At 39.6% G+C, this 16,307-nt stretch overlaps 1 protein-coding gene across 1 annotated transcript in view; it reads left to right on the top strand.

The window, feature by feature from the left end:
* LOC120737561 (FERM and PDZ domain-containing protein 4-like) overlaps positions 1–16,307 on the top strand; it is a 63,276-nt gene that overhangs the window by 41,041 nt on the left and 5,928 nt on the right. Inside the window, exons 6-15 of the mRNA XM_040038348.1 lie at positions 2,391–2,495; positions 2,717–2,824; positions 4,952–5,083; positions 7,008–7,127; positions 7,657–7,793; positions 10,390–10,516; positions 13,242–13,331; positions 13,440–13,622; positions 13,755–13,893; positions 15,133–16,107. Coding sequence (XP_039894282.1) covers positions 2,391–2,495; positions 2,717–2,824; positions 4,952–5,083; positions 7,008–7,127; positions 7,657–7,793; positions 10,390–10,516; positions 13,242–13,331; positions 13,440–13,622; positions 13,755–13,893; positions 15,133–16,107 — 2,116 coding nt within the window. The remainder of the gene's footprint in view (positions 1–2,390; positions 2,496–2,716; positions 2,825–4,951; positions 5,084–7,007; positions 7,128–7,656; positions 7,794–10,389; positions 10,517–13,241; positions 13,332–13,439; positions 13,623–13,754; positions 13,894–15,132; positions 16,108–16,307) is intronic.

Here is a 16,307-nt window from a genome sequence, read left to right on the forward strand (position 1 = left end):
TTCTTCTTTTTTGCACATTGAAATCTGAGGCACTGCTTAAATACGAATATAAGCAGTGAATATAAAACATAAAAGCCTGAAAATTCTTTCTTTCTTACCAACAAAATGAGTCAGAAAATGTAAGTTGAAACAGATAGATAAAAATGTTCACGCATCAGCTGGTTAAAATATGAAAGAAAAAAAATGCGTGGTTCAACTTTCATGCTTGGAGTTCATGAATTGAGCAAATATAACAAGTTGTATTACAGAAACAAAAGATTCTACCATCACAGATTCTGACCATTTTTTCCAAAAGAATATATCATGGAAACTATCTGATATATGAAGCTAAAAGTTCACAGCATACATTATATATAATCAAACTTTGTACCATAAAATTTTTGAGACTGAATGATCCTGCACCAGTTTATTCAAACATGTGCTGTCATGAATGCAAGTATAGTTTTTGTCTAACGAGTTACAAAGTCACTATTTGGTATGAGCAACTTTCTTCTTTAACACACCCTGAATTCTTTTAGGACACCCAGATATGCTGTTTCTGGCAAGTTGTCTGTTACATGTAGACACAGCATTGCTTCATACTTTGAGTTAAGTGTTTCTTCAGTGATTCTTAGGTCAGTGTTACGTAGCTTAAAAGCAAATCAAGAAAAACATTCCTCTGAAAATGTCCAAAGACAAACTTTGATAGACTTTGAGAAAGCCTGGAGAACTATTGCCCAAGACCACTTTAGTTGTTGGAAGCAAACTATAAAGAAATTAGCATGGCTCAAGTACTGACTACCGCCTTCTAGACTTTTTCCAGAAGGGCTTTGTTCCCTTTAAAGCAATTTATTTTAATTGTCATTGGTAGAAACAGCATCACTGACTCAAACAGGAATGACAAGCGAACTAGCCTGATGTGCTTTTTTCTTCTGGCCCCAGGTCAGTCAAACCTTGTCTTTAACAGTAGAGGTTTCCAGTGTATTACCTCAGCATAATCAGAAAATGGAGTCATCCCATTTGTCTGTGATTGCTTAGGGCCACATTTACAAATGTCTTGCACCAGCACAAACTGGGCTTTGGCATTAAAAAATGTTGCTGGTGTTTACAAAGAGAGTTGTGTGTAAAAGGTGGGAGATTTTTGCAACTCACCCTGTTGCGCATGTATTTCTAGGAGTTTTAATTGAAAAAAGTAAGTAAGTAAAATGTTGTTTATATAGCACCTTTCTAGATAAAAAGATCACAAAGTGCTTCACAAGGAATGACAGAGTATAAAACAAAAACAGACAAAAGTTAACAAAATGCAATTCTAAAAAGATGTGTTTTTAGTTGTCTAAAGTGTCACTAGCATTGACAAAATGGTAGTATTTTATAACCAAGTAGAGAAGAGGAGTCGCTCTGCTAGCTAACAGCTTACAAGCTAGCAGTTAAGTAGGCCTATAAAGTTCAGGAGTCTTCCAAGAGGAAATAAAAGTGAGACTTGTGGAAGAAAATCAAATTTTTGTGAGAGATTTTTGCAACTTACCTTCTTCTATGTGTATTTCTGGGAGTTTCTCTCTCATGATCTAAATCATTTAGAGAATAATTTACTGCTATTTAACGTGGGGGGGTTTTTGTTTGTTTTGTTTTTTTTGTTTTTTTGGTGTGCTGGGACTGCACCTGGGTTTAGAAAATAGTGCAACTTTTTTAAAACAGTAAATCTGGCCCATAGTTTTTTAATTCCACTAACTAATGGCAAGAATAAACTTCAGCTTTCAGCCACTATAGAGAAAAAGTCCTGTAAATACTCTGGTTAACAAGGGCATTTGAATAACAACACCATCAGCTATTAGTTCTCTGTTTTTTCCAAGATTAATAACAAAGCTTCTGTAAAGCCTGTTTTATGTTGAGTCACTCCACAAAGTCAGTGTTCTGTGTATCAATCCCCCCCTGAAAATAGCTCCTAACAGCTGCACCATTTCTTTCTCTTTAAAGAAAACATGTCCTCCTCCTTCCACTGGAGGAAATGTGCTCTAGGTGGAATGCAACAGAAAGGTTATGATGTCAGTGTTTTCATGGCATTTGTTACCGTCACGAACAAAGGAGTTTAAGTTTAATCGTTTAAAGGAGTGGAAGTGATGATCCTGTATTTCCTAACACTTCAGAATTTCCTCCTGGGTTGCATTTCTGCTAAATAAAGTATGAAGAGTCTGCTGTAAAAGTGCTGTTTTTGATTGATTTTGGGGGGGAAGAAAGAGTCAAACATAGCTCTTATAGTCCATAAACTGGGACTGAAAACAGTTTTTTGTTTGTTTGTTTGAACATCGATTTTCCTGTTTATCTCTTTCTCTCCATCTGTTTGTCTCTTTCTTCCCTTCCTCTCCTCTCTTGCTTGCTTTCTCTCTATCACTCTTTGGACGCTTGCCTCCTAGTCCCCTAAATCAGCGTTCATCAGTGCAGCCAAAAAAGCCATGCTCAAGTCCAATCCGGTCAAAGTACGCTTTGCTGAGGAGGTCATTATAAACGGCCAGGTTCCGGTCAGTTCTACCACACAAACACACGCACTCGCGCATACACACAAGCTTGTATGACCTATATAGGCAATGCCAGCTGGTTTCCACTTTAGACAGCGATTTCAATGGATGTAAGACAGTCACATAAATGAGTTACGACATGGCATTTTTATGAATTCCTTCCATGTATTGAACCCACGGCACGTGCACAGAATGAAAAGACTAATCCTGTACCTCCTTTGCAGAACCCGATGAAGGACAACTCTCTTCTGTTCATGCCAAATGTCCTAAAGGTCTACCTGGAGAACGGGCAGACAAAGTCCTTTCGCTTTGACAGTAGTACCTCCATCAAGGTATGTGTGTGCAACAACTTAAGGCTTACGTCATGAAATAAGCAGCTTCTGCTGCATTTGTAATTACAGTAGGGGGATGTTATCAAGAGTCCAAATTAGTGAGTCTTAACACATGCGCGGACCGTGAAATTCACTTCCATTTGTTTGAGCTCTTTAGTTATTCAGTCAAGGCGACAAAGAGTGTATTCTCATTTTTTGACTTGTTAATTCTTATTCAGCTATGATCCTCTGAAACTCCCAGAGCGAATTCAGAAAGCAAGAGGCATAATGACTTTCTTTTTTCTCAACCTCATAGCAAAGGATGTCATCCTAACCTGGACAGAAATTGCCTTTTATCTTTCTTACTCACCGCTCTCCAGTGGGTGGGACAGAAATGACCAGTAGAATAAAGCTGCCAGGTGATGCCAAATGATCAAGTTGGGGTATACAGTGAATAGGAGATAGCATTTACTGACTAAAGATGAGATTTTCGGGATCAGAATGAGGTGCTGCACCTGGTCAAAGTGGACGATTCTTTGATGAACTCAGTCATAGCTGCTACATTTGTTTTTAACCTGAGCTCACCTATTTGATCGCTGCACACTGCTACTGTTTGAACTGCTGCTGTTGAGGTACACCTCATGCAAATGTGTTACTACCAAAGCTCCAAAAGCAAGCAGCAATCAGATGAGTGACAGGCCTGCTGGAAGCAAGACACCTTACTTACTAAAACATGCTTTGACCTTTTTATATAAAGTTACCAACAGAATAAGTTATCCTGCACTCCACACAACTTTGTTGCTTCTGTCATTTAGTTTATGTTACAAACACAGGAAAAATAACAGTTTTGCATAAAATTCAGGCGTAATGCCATCATATCTTCCCCGCATGGAACTGTAGTCATGACCTACTTAAACACTTAGATATGCTTATATTGTAATCCAGTGCAGAATATGTTAAGGAATTAAGAGGGTAATTAGCAGCATAAGTGTTGCTGATTAGATGCTAATCATCACCAAGTATGAGCACTTCTATATATTCACTCCAGAGTCAGGCCTTGCAATGATTCACCATGCACAAGACTTCGACAGCAATTTCCTTCGGACAGATGAGACCAAAATGGAGATGTTTACCATAATGCACAGCATCATGTCTGGTGAAAATCAAACATAACACATCAGCACAAACACCTCATACCAACTATCAAGCACGGTGGTGGAGTGGTGATGATTTGGGCTTGTTTTGGAACTACAGGACCTGGGTATCTTGCAGTCACTGAGTCAGCCATGAACGTCTCTGTATACCAAAGTATTTTAGAGTCAAATATGTATCTGTTCAAAAGCTAAAGCTTGGCCAAATTGGGTCATGCAACAGGACAATAAACCCAGGCAAGGCAATAAATCTACAACAGAATTACTGAAGGTTGAAGAGTTTTCTACAGACTTTTCTTCATCACTCAGTTTAAGACTGTTTTTCTTCTTTTGGCTATGTATGATGTCATAGAAAGTAATCTCAATAAGACATAGTTTTGGGTGTGAGTGGAACCCTCACCCACTTGTGCTTTAAATTGTCTGATTGGCTGACTCTCACAAACAGGCAGGAAATCGGAAGATAGTTGTCCTGAAGGGAAGGATGATAAAAACAAAAAAGACATATTTCAGACTCGCCAAATTAGTGAAACCTCTCTTTCTGTCAGTGTGAAGAAGTTTAACAACACATTTAAATTCTGAAATATAATATAAGAAAAAGAAGTGCAAATTCAATAGTATGTGTAAAACATATGAAAACACAATTAAAAGTCCAACATTTATGAACACCTTTGATCACCTTTGTCATATTTTGTAATACAATCCAGTGGGTTGGACTGCTGTCTTTGTCTGGCCGATTATGGCCCTCATGCCTTATATTTCACTGTCATGGGTGAAGCCCATGAGAGTCCCAGTATAAGATCAGTAGTTTTTTTTTGATAGTCAATGAAGAATAAAAAGCTTCAGTAGAACCCTAGACTTAAAATATTAAGTTGGAAATAACCGTAATAGATCCCTTTTAAGTGTGCTTAAAAGTCTTTTTTATTTTAAAGGTATCCTGAGGAAGGTTTTCAAGAACAGTTAAAATCTGTTATTGTGAGTTTTTCTATTATTCTTTCAGGAAGTTATCCTGACCCTGCAAGAGAAGCTGTCAATCAAATGCATCGAGCACTTCTCCCTGGTGTTGGAACAGAGGACCGAAGGCTCTGAGAGTAAACTGCTTCTCCTGCACGAACAGGAGATGCTTACTCAGGTCGGAGATGTTGCCTTGTTCTTTTCACTTTCTTTGCCTTCTTTTCTGTCTTTCACACACAACAACTGGCAGACACACACACACACACACACACATTCCTGCTCAGTATTCAAGCAGCATTTAGACCCCAGTGTCATTTATCAGCACTTGCACAGGAGTGGCGACAGCTCACATTACACCTACACAACCACACACACACACATACACAGTGCCCAGTATATTCTAATAGGGTTCATCACAGGAGGACAATATTAATATTCATGCCACACAGTTCAGATGTGAAGAGCTCTGCACGTGGCACACACAATGGCTGAAGACTCTTTGAGAGTCTGAAAACCATTCTCTATACTGTAATACACCCGAGTGTCACTACTGAGGACAGGTGTGTTTGAGGAAGCTGGTAACTCTTGAAGTGTATAGATTAAAAGAAAAAAACACTCTTGCCCTTTCTACACGACGCAATATTAAATAATTTACAAAATATGATCAATATTTAAAAGACGATGCCAGTCTTGTGGTTTTGTCTTGAATAGAGGATGGAAGCAAATGCATGAACAACCACAGCAAGCAAAGTGAGGTTTTTCTAGGTTACTGCTGCTGGATTGCACAAGCATGTCTTTAGGTTGCAAAGTGGTCTAAATACAACTAATATGGCTATGAATATACAAAACAAAACAGTGCTGCTGCTGCTGTCGTTGCTTTTGTACCATTACTAATGTTTCTGCAGCCAATGCTATATATGTTCACCACTGGTCATAAATGTATTCATAAATTTAAGACTTTTACTTGAAGATTCACATTTTTTGGCAGTTTGATTTTGCACTGGTTTGACACCCATAATAAGTGGTTATTTTTCAGAGTTTATTTAGTTTAATTAGTTTTTAAAATACGACGATGATGATGGTAAGCCTGGTAAAAACCAGTTAACTACCCTATAGGTTGTCACAAAATGAACCTGAGCTTTTAAGCTGACATGCAGTCATTATTAATTATTAACTTATTTTCTCATATAACTATTTATTAACTTCATTTCTTTGAATTAGTTTGAGTTAGTTTTTTATATAGACACAAATGCCATTTTTTTACGTTCTGTATTTAGTAGTGACTCGAACAAAATTTAATCGAAAATACAAATTTTAGTAAATGTGAAGTTTTGAACAGGTGACATAAGTAGGACATTTGAATCATATGGAAAGTAACATAACATTCGCTCGGTTATGATGATGAAATAAACTAAAAATCAAAAGGACTGAGATTCATGATAACTCTTTTTTAAGAACATATAGATCTTAGTAGTGTATGTGTGACGATGTCTGTGAAAGGCTTGCTTCAGATTGGCCCACCCATACCTACATACATATACAAACACAGGCTAAGATAACAGGACGTCGGTGCATTCCCAAAATCCGGGAAGTAGACTTAATTGGAGTGTCATCCTACTTTTTCACTACTTCTCTTTGAAATTGAAAGAATATTTGAGCACCTTAGGCCCCAGTCACACAGGCCTAGAAACCAGTGACTGACCCTTTGAATCTCCTTTTAAAAATGACCCTTCTTCTCACTTGAATGAATACAACAATAAGACTTTTCTTCTTGGGTTTATGATCTTATTTAATAAGACGTGAAGCCAGTCTTATTAAATCAAACTAGCTTCAAGTCTTTTTTTTAATTAAAGGATGATGTTCATCTTTGTCCCATGTAAAAGAAAAAAAAAGGCAATAAAACGGGACATGATTTAGGGTGTTGCACTTACTGAAAAACCCCACATTACCTCTGATAGTGATTGGTATGATGACTCTCAACGCTCGTAATGATCCAACATGAACTTTTGAACAACTTGAGTTTCTGCATATACTTACACATAGCTTGTTTACTGTGTTTTCACATGTTCACGGTTTTCTTTGTCTGTGCTTTTCAACCCCAGGTGACTCAGAGACCCGGCTGTGACAAGATGAAGTGTTTCTTTAGAATCAGCTTTGTTCCCAGGGACCCAGTGGAGCTGCTGCGGAGAGACGCTGTTGCGTTTGAATACCTCTATGTTCAGGTGAGCGGTGGCAACAGTAGCAGCATGAGCACGAGGTGAGACTTGTCGACTGTTAAATATAAATACATCCAAATCCTCTGCTGCCAGATGGTTTGGAAATTATATTTCATGATCTACAGACTTACTTAGTTTTGTGGAGAATTAATCCTTTCAAGACAAAAATCCTCATTTGCAAATAAAGTCTTTATATCAACTGTTGTATGAACTACTTCCCTCTGAAATAATAAATTGCTTCCTGAGGATTCCTTTGATAATTAGTCAAGTGAAATAGCCTGAGAGAAGGCAAGTTAATCATCTTTTTTTTTCTTTCTGTCAGAGTTCACCATTTTGTGTTTCCGAGTCCTTCATCTGGGACTGGAAGCTACAGCGCATCCCTTTGAAGGGATCTCTAGCCACAGAGGTTGTGAACAACTTATTACAGCTCAGTGGGGATGCGCTGGTGCTCGAATAGCTCTTTGTAGAGATGAAATGCGCTTCACAAGCCCCAAAAAACTTAAGGACTCTTACGTAACTTTCTCCTTTGCTGCAGAGTTGTAACGATGTGGTCTTAGAGCGGTTTGGCCAGGAGCTCAAGTATGATGCTGCGCTGCGATTGGCTGCATTGCAGATGTACATCCTCACCATGACAACCAGACAGAGTCAGAAGGTCTCCCTGAAATACATCCAGTAAGTGTGCATGTAAATGCAGCTGTGGGTACGAGTGTGTTTTTGACACTCTTAACATGTCTGTAAATGTAAAACTCTTGTACAGGCTGCAGCTCATCATTAATAATAAATAACAGAGTTTTTTTTCTAAAAGTTTTCTGATGGTTTTGCTAAAGTTTATCTGGCATAATAGAATTCGTTGCCCTTGTTCCCTTCTTGGATGAATGCATCTTTCTGGCTAAACAAAAAAATCACATAACAGAAAGAAATGTTTCCTTGAATAGTTTGCTGACACTGTCAGACTGTTGTTAATGGCAACTTGAGAAAATTTATGGCATTCTCAGATGTGCTTACATCACAACTCATGGCTGATTATTAGTTTGAATATGATACGGGTAAAATAAAACTCCAAATAATACAAAAATATTTTCGAATAATCTTTGTACATGAATATATGACTAGCAGTGAGCACACTGTGAAGGGTTAGAAAATGTTCGCCTATACTGAAGAGACTTGAATTTAAAAGGTAATATTTTCTAGTTTCTTAAATTATGTTTTTTTCAGTATTCTGCAGTTCAGTGTTGAGATATTAACCCACCTCTAAATCGTCATCAGTGATTAAGTGATCAGCATTAATAATCACCATTGATGCAAGTTTTGCTCTAAAAAAGTTATCTTGTAAAAACCTGATACAGTTACAGTTGAGAATTGTAATCGAATTCTATTCAATTACCAACAATTTGGACCCATTAGAAATACAATAGGAAGATGTAACTTAATAGTAGTCATACCCCATTGTGTATGTGGTACAACCAATAGTGTCAGCTATTTATGTTGATTGTTATAGATATCTTTTCTGTTGCATGAGCTACCCATAAAACCTTAAGAGCTTAATTACTACTAAATTACTGCTAAATGCATGCCTGAAAATGACATAGATTCTTGAACCTGCTTTAATCATGCAACTTCTATATCCAAATACAGATAAACAGAAACAGTTACTTTTTATGTGAAATAAATACTTTAATCAATCACCATGTTGATGTTATGGGGCGATCGTGGCTCAAGAGTTGGGAGTTCGCCTTGTAATCGGAAGGTTGCTGGTTCGAGCCCTGGCTTGGACAGTCTCGGTCGTTGTGTCCTTGGGCAAGACATTCACCTATTGCCTACTGGTGGTGGTCAGAGGGCCTGGTGGCGCCAGTGTCCGGCAGCCTCGCCTCTGTCAGTGCGCCCCAGGGTGGTTGTGGCTACAATGTAGCTTGCCATCATCAATGGGTGAATGACTGGTTGTGTAAAGCGCTTTGGGGTACTTAGGGACTAGTAAAGCGCTATACAAATACATGCCATTTACCATTTATGAATCTTGGTACCCAAAGTAGTTTTTAGGCCAAGTTTAATCAAGATTGAGCCAGTTCTGGGAGGTCTGGGAACGATTATACATACATACATTGTAATAGTAGGATGATGATGCATCCAGAGGCACAGGTAAGGAGTGCCAAAGGAACCACGATAGAATAAAGTTTAGTCACCCGACACAAGCAAAGGTAAAAGAAATCAGTGCTCAGTACTCGAAGAGGCGGGGTTACATGGAGTAACTACTGTAACTACTACCCACGTAGACAAATTTTAACACTAAAGACACCTTTTTAAATGGTAAATTTCCTGTTTTTTGACAACAGTTAAACCGTTATTTTTAGTGGTGGATGCTCATAATAAAGATGGCCAAAGGATTAAATAATAACATCATCATATTGCCCAAATGGGCTGAAGTCAGGTTGCAGCTGGATTTTATATGCCCTTTCACTCTGTTTCACACTTTATTTAATGTCACTCAGTGTGGATATCCCTAATATGAATGTTTTAAGGAAGCCCCACCCATCAATTAGGAAGCCAATTAAGAGAAACCTGGGTTAGAGGCAGGGTGGCCTTAAAGGCCACCAGTGTGTGAATGTGAGAGTGAATGAATAGTGGCATTGTAAAGCGCTTTGGGTGCCTTGAAAAGCGCCATATAAATCCAATCCATTATTATTATTATTATTATTATTATTATTAAAGGGAGAGGAGCTAAAACAGGAGACAGTGTCTCAGTATGAGGAAAATGAAGAGTACTTCGAATTATGAAATATGCAAAGCTACCCTTGTAGAGTCTAAGTACAAAAAAATAGAGTTGTAAATGAGCATGACCGGTCTCCTTTAGAAGAAGCATGACTTTAGCAAACAGTCAGGATGTTTGTTTGTTTTTTAATCAATTGAGAGTTACAAGAAAATGTTGTTATTGTACTTTTATATGGCAATATAATGTTGACACATCTGTTCCTGTGCAGTCCCAGTGTAAGTAAGGGAATCCGCCTGGCTGCCCTTATTTAACTTGTCCTCCAGCACTGAGTAAAGCACTGTAAATATTAGGGTCTCAGCGCAGATAGCTCTCTCACATTTTTAAGGTCCTGTTGAGGAAACACTTTCCCCTTTGACAAAGCTGTCCACCTGAAAGTCAATTCATTGTTTTGTTGTTACTAACAGCTTGTCTCCCAATTTGTAGCTGTTTTTTAACCACTGTGGAAGGATTTTTTTTTTTTCTAAGGGCTGCTTTATGCTGAAATCAATCTTCTCTCAACAGAAAAGAGTGGGGTTTGTCACTGTTTCTGCCTCCTGCTGTGCTGTCCAGCATGAAGGAGAAAAACATCAAGAAGGCTCTGACACACATCCTCAAAACCAACCAGAACCTCGTGCCTCCAGGGAAAAAAGTAACCAGCTCTCTTTGTCTTTCCTTGCCCTTGTTAATAAGCTGACACACTCTGACACACACACATGCACGCAAACACACTGCCTCTCTGTTTTCTGACGCAATATCCTAAAATAGCATCGCTGCCATACTCCACCTTGTAAAGGTTCTCACCCTTGTCAACCTAAGACCCTTTGTCAAGCTAGACCTTGAATGCTAATGTGAATAACAATGGATTGTCAAACTTTATGCATAATAAGATATTTAAATTTAAAAGCGCACACATGTTCCAGTCAGGGGCAGCTAATCAAACTTGGGCTGAACTTTTTAGCTTTTTAAAAAAACAAAAACAAAAAAAAACTGTTTTAATGATGCAAGCAGCTGCCAGTCTTCTCATTCTCCAGCACCCATATTAACTTTGACAAGTACAAATCAGCAGCCGACCCTTGCAAGAGTTTCAGCGGCACCCAGTGATTTACAATCAGCTGTCATGCAAATTCTGTTAGTGAATCAGAGTTAGATAGAGTGTATTCATGGTAAGCCATCGGCACTTGTTTGTGAGTTCTTGCAGACTTTAATGTCCCATAGAGTCATGGGATAGGCCATGGGCTCACATTTCTGAGCCTCGCTACGTAAATCAACTCTGGACATGTTGTATTTGATGCATGATGTAGGAAGTAGATATTATTTCTTAAATTCTAAAAAAGCTCCAAAACAATGCTGTGAAACAGCAAATTGAGCATGGCATTAGTTCAGACAGACCACCAGCTCAAGTTCAGCCACAATCCCAGCAGATCAGCTGCTTTCGATACTAACCCATATCAGGTTATGGCTTCTCTTCTACACATAGAATGGACAAATCTCACATAGTGTGCAGCATTTAAGTTACACTGAACTAGGCCATGCTGTAGCTCATTTCTATAAATAACAAAAGCTAAATGTATTCAATTAAAAACACATGGATGAACCACAGCATTGCACTGATGGAAATTTTCATTTATTGCGATGAACATATATCCCTAATGCTCACAGCTGATCTCACATGCATAGTCGAGTCTCCACAAATGCTCACTGGAGCACCAAACATGTATTCATTCCGACTGAATATTATGTATGCGCAAGTTTCTCCTCGAGGATACACATATTTCATACCATTTTACGACCCCACAAAACAAGTCTCATATTGCAGCCGAGCTCTTGATCATTCATTTCTGTTATTTGCTATGAAATATGATGCATATTTAGAGTCAGATTCTCAGTTTTCTAAACTAATAAATGAAACCATTTGCATCTGACAGACAAATCAAAGCAAAACCTGAACCTTTGACTCCTATAGGAAGGGGATTTAATGGCTGTCTTGTGCTATGCGATCATTTTGTGCTAACGTTTTAGGCCCAACTGTCATTATCTAAACACAAAGTGAGGCAATACCTAGAAGAATAGTGTGTCATCTGTCTGGATCCGTCACTTAATCCAGGGATGTCAAACTCATTTTACACGATGGGCTGTATGGAGCCCAATGTGATCTTAAGTGGGTGAGACCACTGAAACTCCCATTTTCCAGAAGTTTAACTAAAAAAGTACAATTTTAACAGCATGTCTCAGTTTTTCTACATGATAAAGAAATGCTGTAGTAAATGAAAGCACTCTGACAGCTTTGGGCTTAAAGTGCAAGAACTAAATGTGTAAAATTGTAGAAAAGGTCCTGGTACTTTGTTGTAATATGAATGGTGATGTGGGCCACCTTTATCAGCAGGAAATGCTTTAAAACTTCAATTAAGCAAATACAAAAATTTTCCTAAAGCTATCCAGTGGCCTGGATTGGAGTCTTTGCTGGGCTGATTTTAGCCCCTGGGACATATGTTTACCACCCTTGATCTAATCCATCAAGAACCAACAGTAAGGTGCAAAGGCTATGTCCACCATGATTTGTTTTTTCAAATGACCCCCATTCTCCACTCCAGAACACATCATAAGCTCATGTACAACTTCCCGTGCATGTTGAAACATGGGCTGGGTCTCAAAAAGCACCAAGCCAGGCACAGTGCCTGTGCTTCTTTGATTTGTTACACGTCTGTACATCATAATATACAAAGAGCCACTCTAAAGCAGAAGTGGGCAAAGAACCTGAATGCTGGCGACATCAATTATCAGCAGGCAAACTGATATTACTCCAGTTTAATTGTCCAGCTTAATCAAAGTAATGCAGCTTTATGTTGTAGGTGATGAATGTATATCAGTTGAAACACACCAAAGCTTCAGCCCATGTGCATAAGGCTAAGCGGCTCGATTGGCACTAGCTAATCAAATGTATTCACAGAGATCAGACGTTCCCATTAGCATTTTCTATGTGAGGCTGACTGCACAGTAAAATATTGCTGGACTACACTTTGGAATTAAGAGTGAAGGGATAAAACCTCAGGTCATGAATGAATGAACACTGGAGTAAAATGAAAGCAGCTGTAATGTTTGGCATCTCGAGTTTAAATCCCACTCACCCTCAGCTGCAGGAGAGGCACAACTCCACAAAAGCAGGGTGTAAAGAGTGGCACTGCTGTGGAGCAGCTCTTTGGAACCTTATCAGATATAAATGACATGATGGGATATAATGGAAAATCAGCGGGCCAGATCAAAATAGTTTTGAGAGTGCTTTACATCCTGACATTAGAAGACAAATTGCATTTGCTTGTGGTGAAAGCTATTTCCTTTTCAGATTCTTACTAATGTCCTTGCTCCTCTCTGCACAGTTGACCGCTTTGCAGGCCAAGGTGCATTACCTGAGGTACCTCAGTGAACTCAGACTCTTTGGAGGGAGGGAGTTCAAATCAATACTGTTGGTAAGCCCATTTGATCCAGGAAGCCTTGTGAAAAGTTTGAGAGTAAATGTGAGTTCTTCTTGAGCTTTTCGCTGATTTTAATTTGTTTGTTTATTTTGAAATCCGCAGCAAGGTGAGAAACAGACAGAGGTGACGCTGTTAGTGGGCCCACGTTACGGCATCAGCCACGTCATCAATGCCCGCACAAACCTGGTGGCCCTATTGGCTGACTTCAGCCATGTGAATCGCATTGAGATCCTCACTGAGGATGAGACCAATGTCCGGCTGGAGCTGCATGTTCTGGACGTCAGGGTGAGAAAAGAGCACAGCTGTCTTTGAAAACAAGTTCCCCCCCCCCAAAAAAATGCCTTGCATTAATTTTAGCATCTGTTGTTTTCCTTAACTATTTTTTTTCTGCACATCCTCCCTTTTTTGTTTTCACAGCCAATCACACTGATCATGGAGTCAAGTGATGCAATGAACCTGGCTTGTCTAACAGCAGGATACTATCGCCTCCTAGTGGACTCGAGGAGATCTATTTTCAGCATGGCCCACTGCAATAGCACAGGAGTGGATGACCTTAGTAAGTATGATCCATGTCTGTGTGTAGGGCAGGGCAATATGGCCAAAAATATTTATCACGATATATATTTGAAAATTTGCAATAACAGTATAACACTAGAGACAATACTTTGCAACTCCGCAACTTTATTAGTGCAAAAAAACCCAACAAAAAAAATCAATGTATTTTTACTTAAACAAGCGGCTGTTTTTTTATGTGCATTAAAGCTACATAAAAATTTAACAGTGAAAATGCAAATTCCTTGCTGGCAGTCTAACCTAAAAGGCATTTCCAGTGGAAATGGGCTGACATATCCTGAGCATAACCATGTATAATATCCACAAAACTTAAAAAGAGGTTATACACACACAATTCGGTAATATTATGTTGAAGCACAGTATGTATCACTCCACAAGGTTCCCGACTACGGTAGCTGTAATGCTCCGACAATCCATCAAGCGGTGCGGCTTCGTAGCTTAGCAAAGTCGTACTAAAACATTTTTTTACAGATTTTTGAGCGCCGTGTACCACAAATCGGTTCGAGGTCAGTAAGCACAACCAGAATTCATACAGAAGAATTATAAGGGGCACTGTCGATTTTTTCAGAAAATCAAAGGATTTTAAGAGCAACTTATTTTCCGAAAAATATGGTAATAACAACGGCCCGCTTGCATGCTCTACCAAAAATTTTGCTTTGGTGTGTATCTGACGGACGAAAGCCAAACCAGTTCCACACCACTGAAGTTGCACCATTTTAACAAACCAATCCTGGTTCATCTGTTTCATTCAACGAACCGCTTCCGTCCTTCCCATTCTCTGTCGCCGCCATGCTTTTCTGCCATGTGCGTATGAAAACAAAGGCACTGCGCATGCGCGTTTTACCCATATTCCATTGCGATATTTCATTTTCTTATCGCCTAACATTATACAGGTATTACCGTGAATATCATATGGTATGGTATGATATGGCCCAGCCCTGTCTGTGTGTATGTGACATAATATGGATTACAAGCCATTTGTTTAGGACAAATTGGTGGATATCTAAAGTTTCACTTGAGTAGTAGATGTTGATGGTCTGGAAAAATACTCCACATGAAACTATGAAAACTTGTTGTGAGGTCACACATTTAAAAATTGACGTTTTACAGTGCTGCATAAACCCTGCTTTGAAATAGAGTGCTTAACTGAAACAGGTCTTTAAAGTTGAATCAAAATAAAATACAAAACAGGTAAAGTGATAAAATCTTGTGTTCGTTGCAGGTCAGGAACGTGTCCTGGAGTGGCCTTACAGCACATCTTTTGGGGACAATGAGGAGCCTGGTCAAGTAGAGATCTACAGCAGAGACTCTGAGTACTCAGACAATGGGCAAAGGGAAAACAGCATTTCTCCTTACTTCCACGAACCACCAAACCCTGACAGAGACCTTGAGAACCGAAGGAGTCCGTTGCCCCCTCCTCTGCCTCCGGCTACCAGACACAAAACTCAAGACTCACCTCGGAGCGCCAAAGTGTCATTTATTTTTGAGGGGAACCCACCCCTCAATAAATTTAAGAACTTACGCTATGAAAGACTGTTAGAGAGCCCAGAGGTACCCAACTACGGACCGCCCTACTTGCACAACAACACATACTTTCAGCAACAGGACAGAGAGCCATTTCAGCACGTCTATAGTAACATCATAAGCGAGGAAAGTAGTGAGGAGCTAAGGGAGCTAGTTTATCGTGGCAATACAAGCGATCCAGACGAGGATTCTTGTGAAGAAGATTCCACTGGGGGGACGCCAGTGGGTGATGAGACACATGATGGTATCCAAGGGGAGGGCCTACCCACAGCAGCTGGCAAAGCTACCTTTCTCACACTTTCCGGTTCTACGGACGACATTATCGACCTGACGTCGCTGCCTCCTCCCGAGGGCGATGATGGTGTTGACGATGATGAAGACGACACCCTGCTGCAGACGCTCAACCTTGCGATCGCAGCACCACCACCAGGCTTTCGCGACAGTTTGGATGAGGACGTTGCACCCGAGGGAAGGCCTCTAAGCACACGTGAAAATGACGATATTCCGGTTTCACTAATCGATGCCATTCCAACGCATGGGGAGGGGGAAGGGAGCAGGGGAGGGGAGAGAGGACTGGAAAATGCGGTTATGAATACACTGCAAGCGCTGCAAGCTCTCTCGGTCTCTGAACAGAAGCCTCCACCGCCACCACCACCCAGCGGTAACAATCCAGGTCTGTTGAATACTAATGCAGCAAAGTAATGTTGATGCCTTTATTTAGCACTGATTTTACAGCACTTTTACTTAGACTGAGCCAGTGGTTACCAACTTTCCTTCGTCTTAAATTCTCCCTCCCTAGCTCTGTCAAATGGACTTTAAACTCATTTTAAACTAGATCTGAATTGCTTTCAGCTTACGATTTAGTCTTAACAA

The sequence above is a fragment of the Simochromis diagramma genome, unplaced genomic scaffold (assembly GCF_900408965.1).
Source record: "Simochromis diagramma unplaced genomic scaffold, fSimDia1.1 OVJJ01000413.1, whole genome shotgun sequence".
Taxonomy (NCBI): domain Eukaryota; kingdom Metazoa; phylum Chordata; class Actinopteri; order Cichliformes; family Cichlidae; genus Simochromis; species Simochromis diagramma.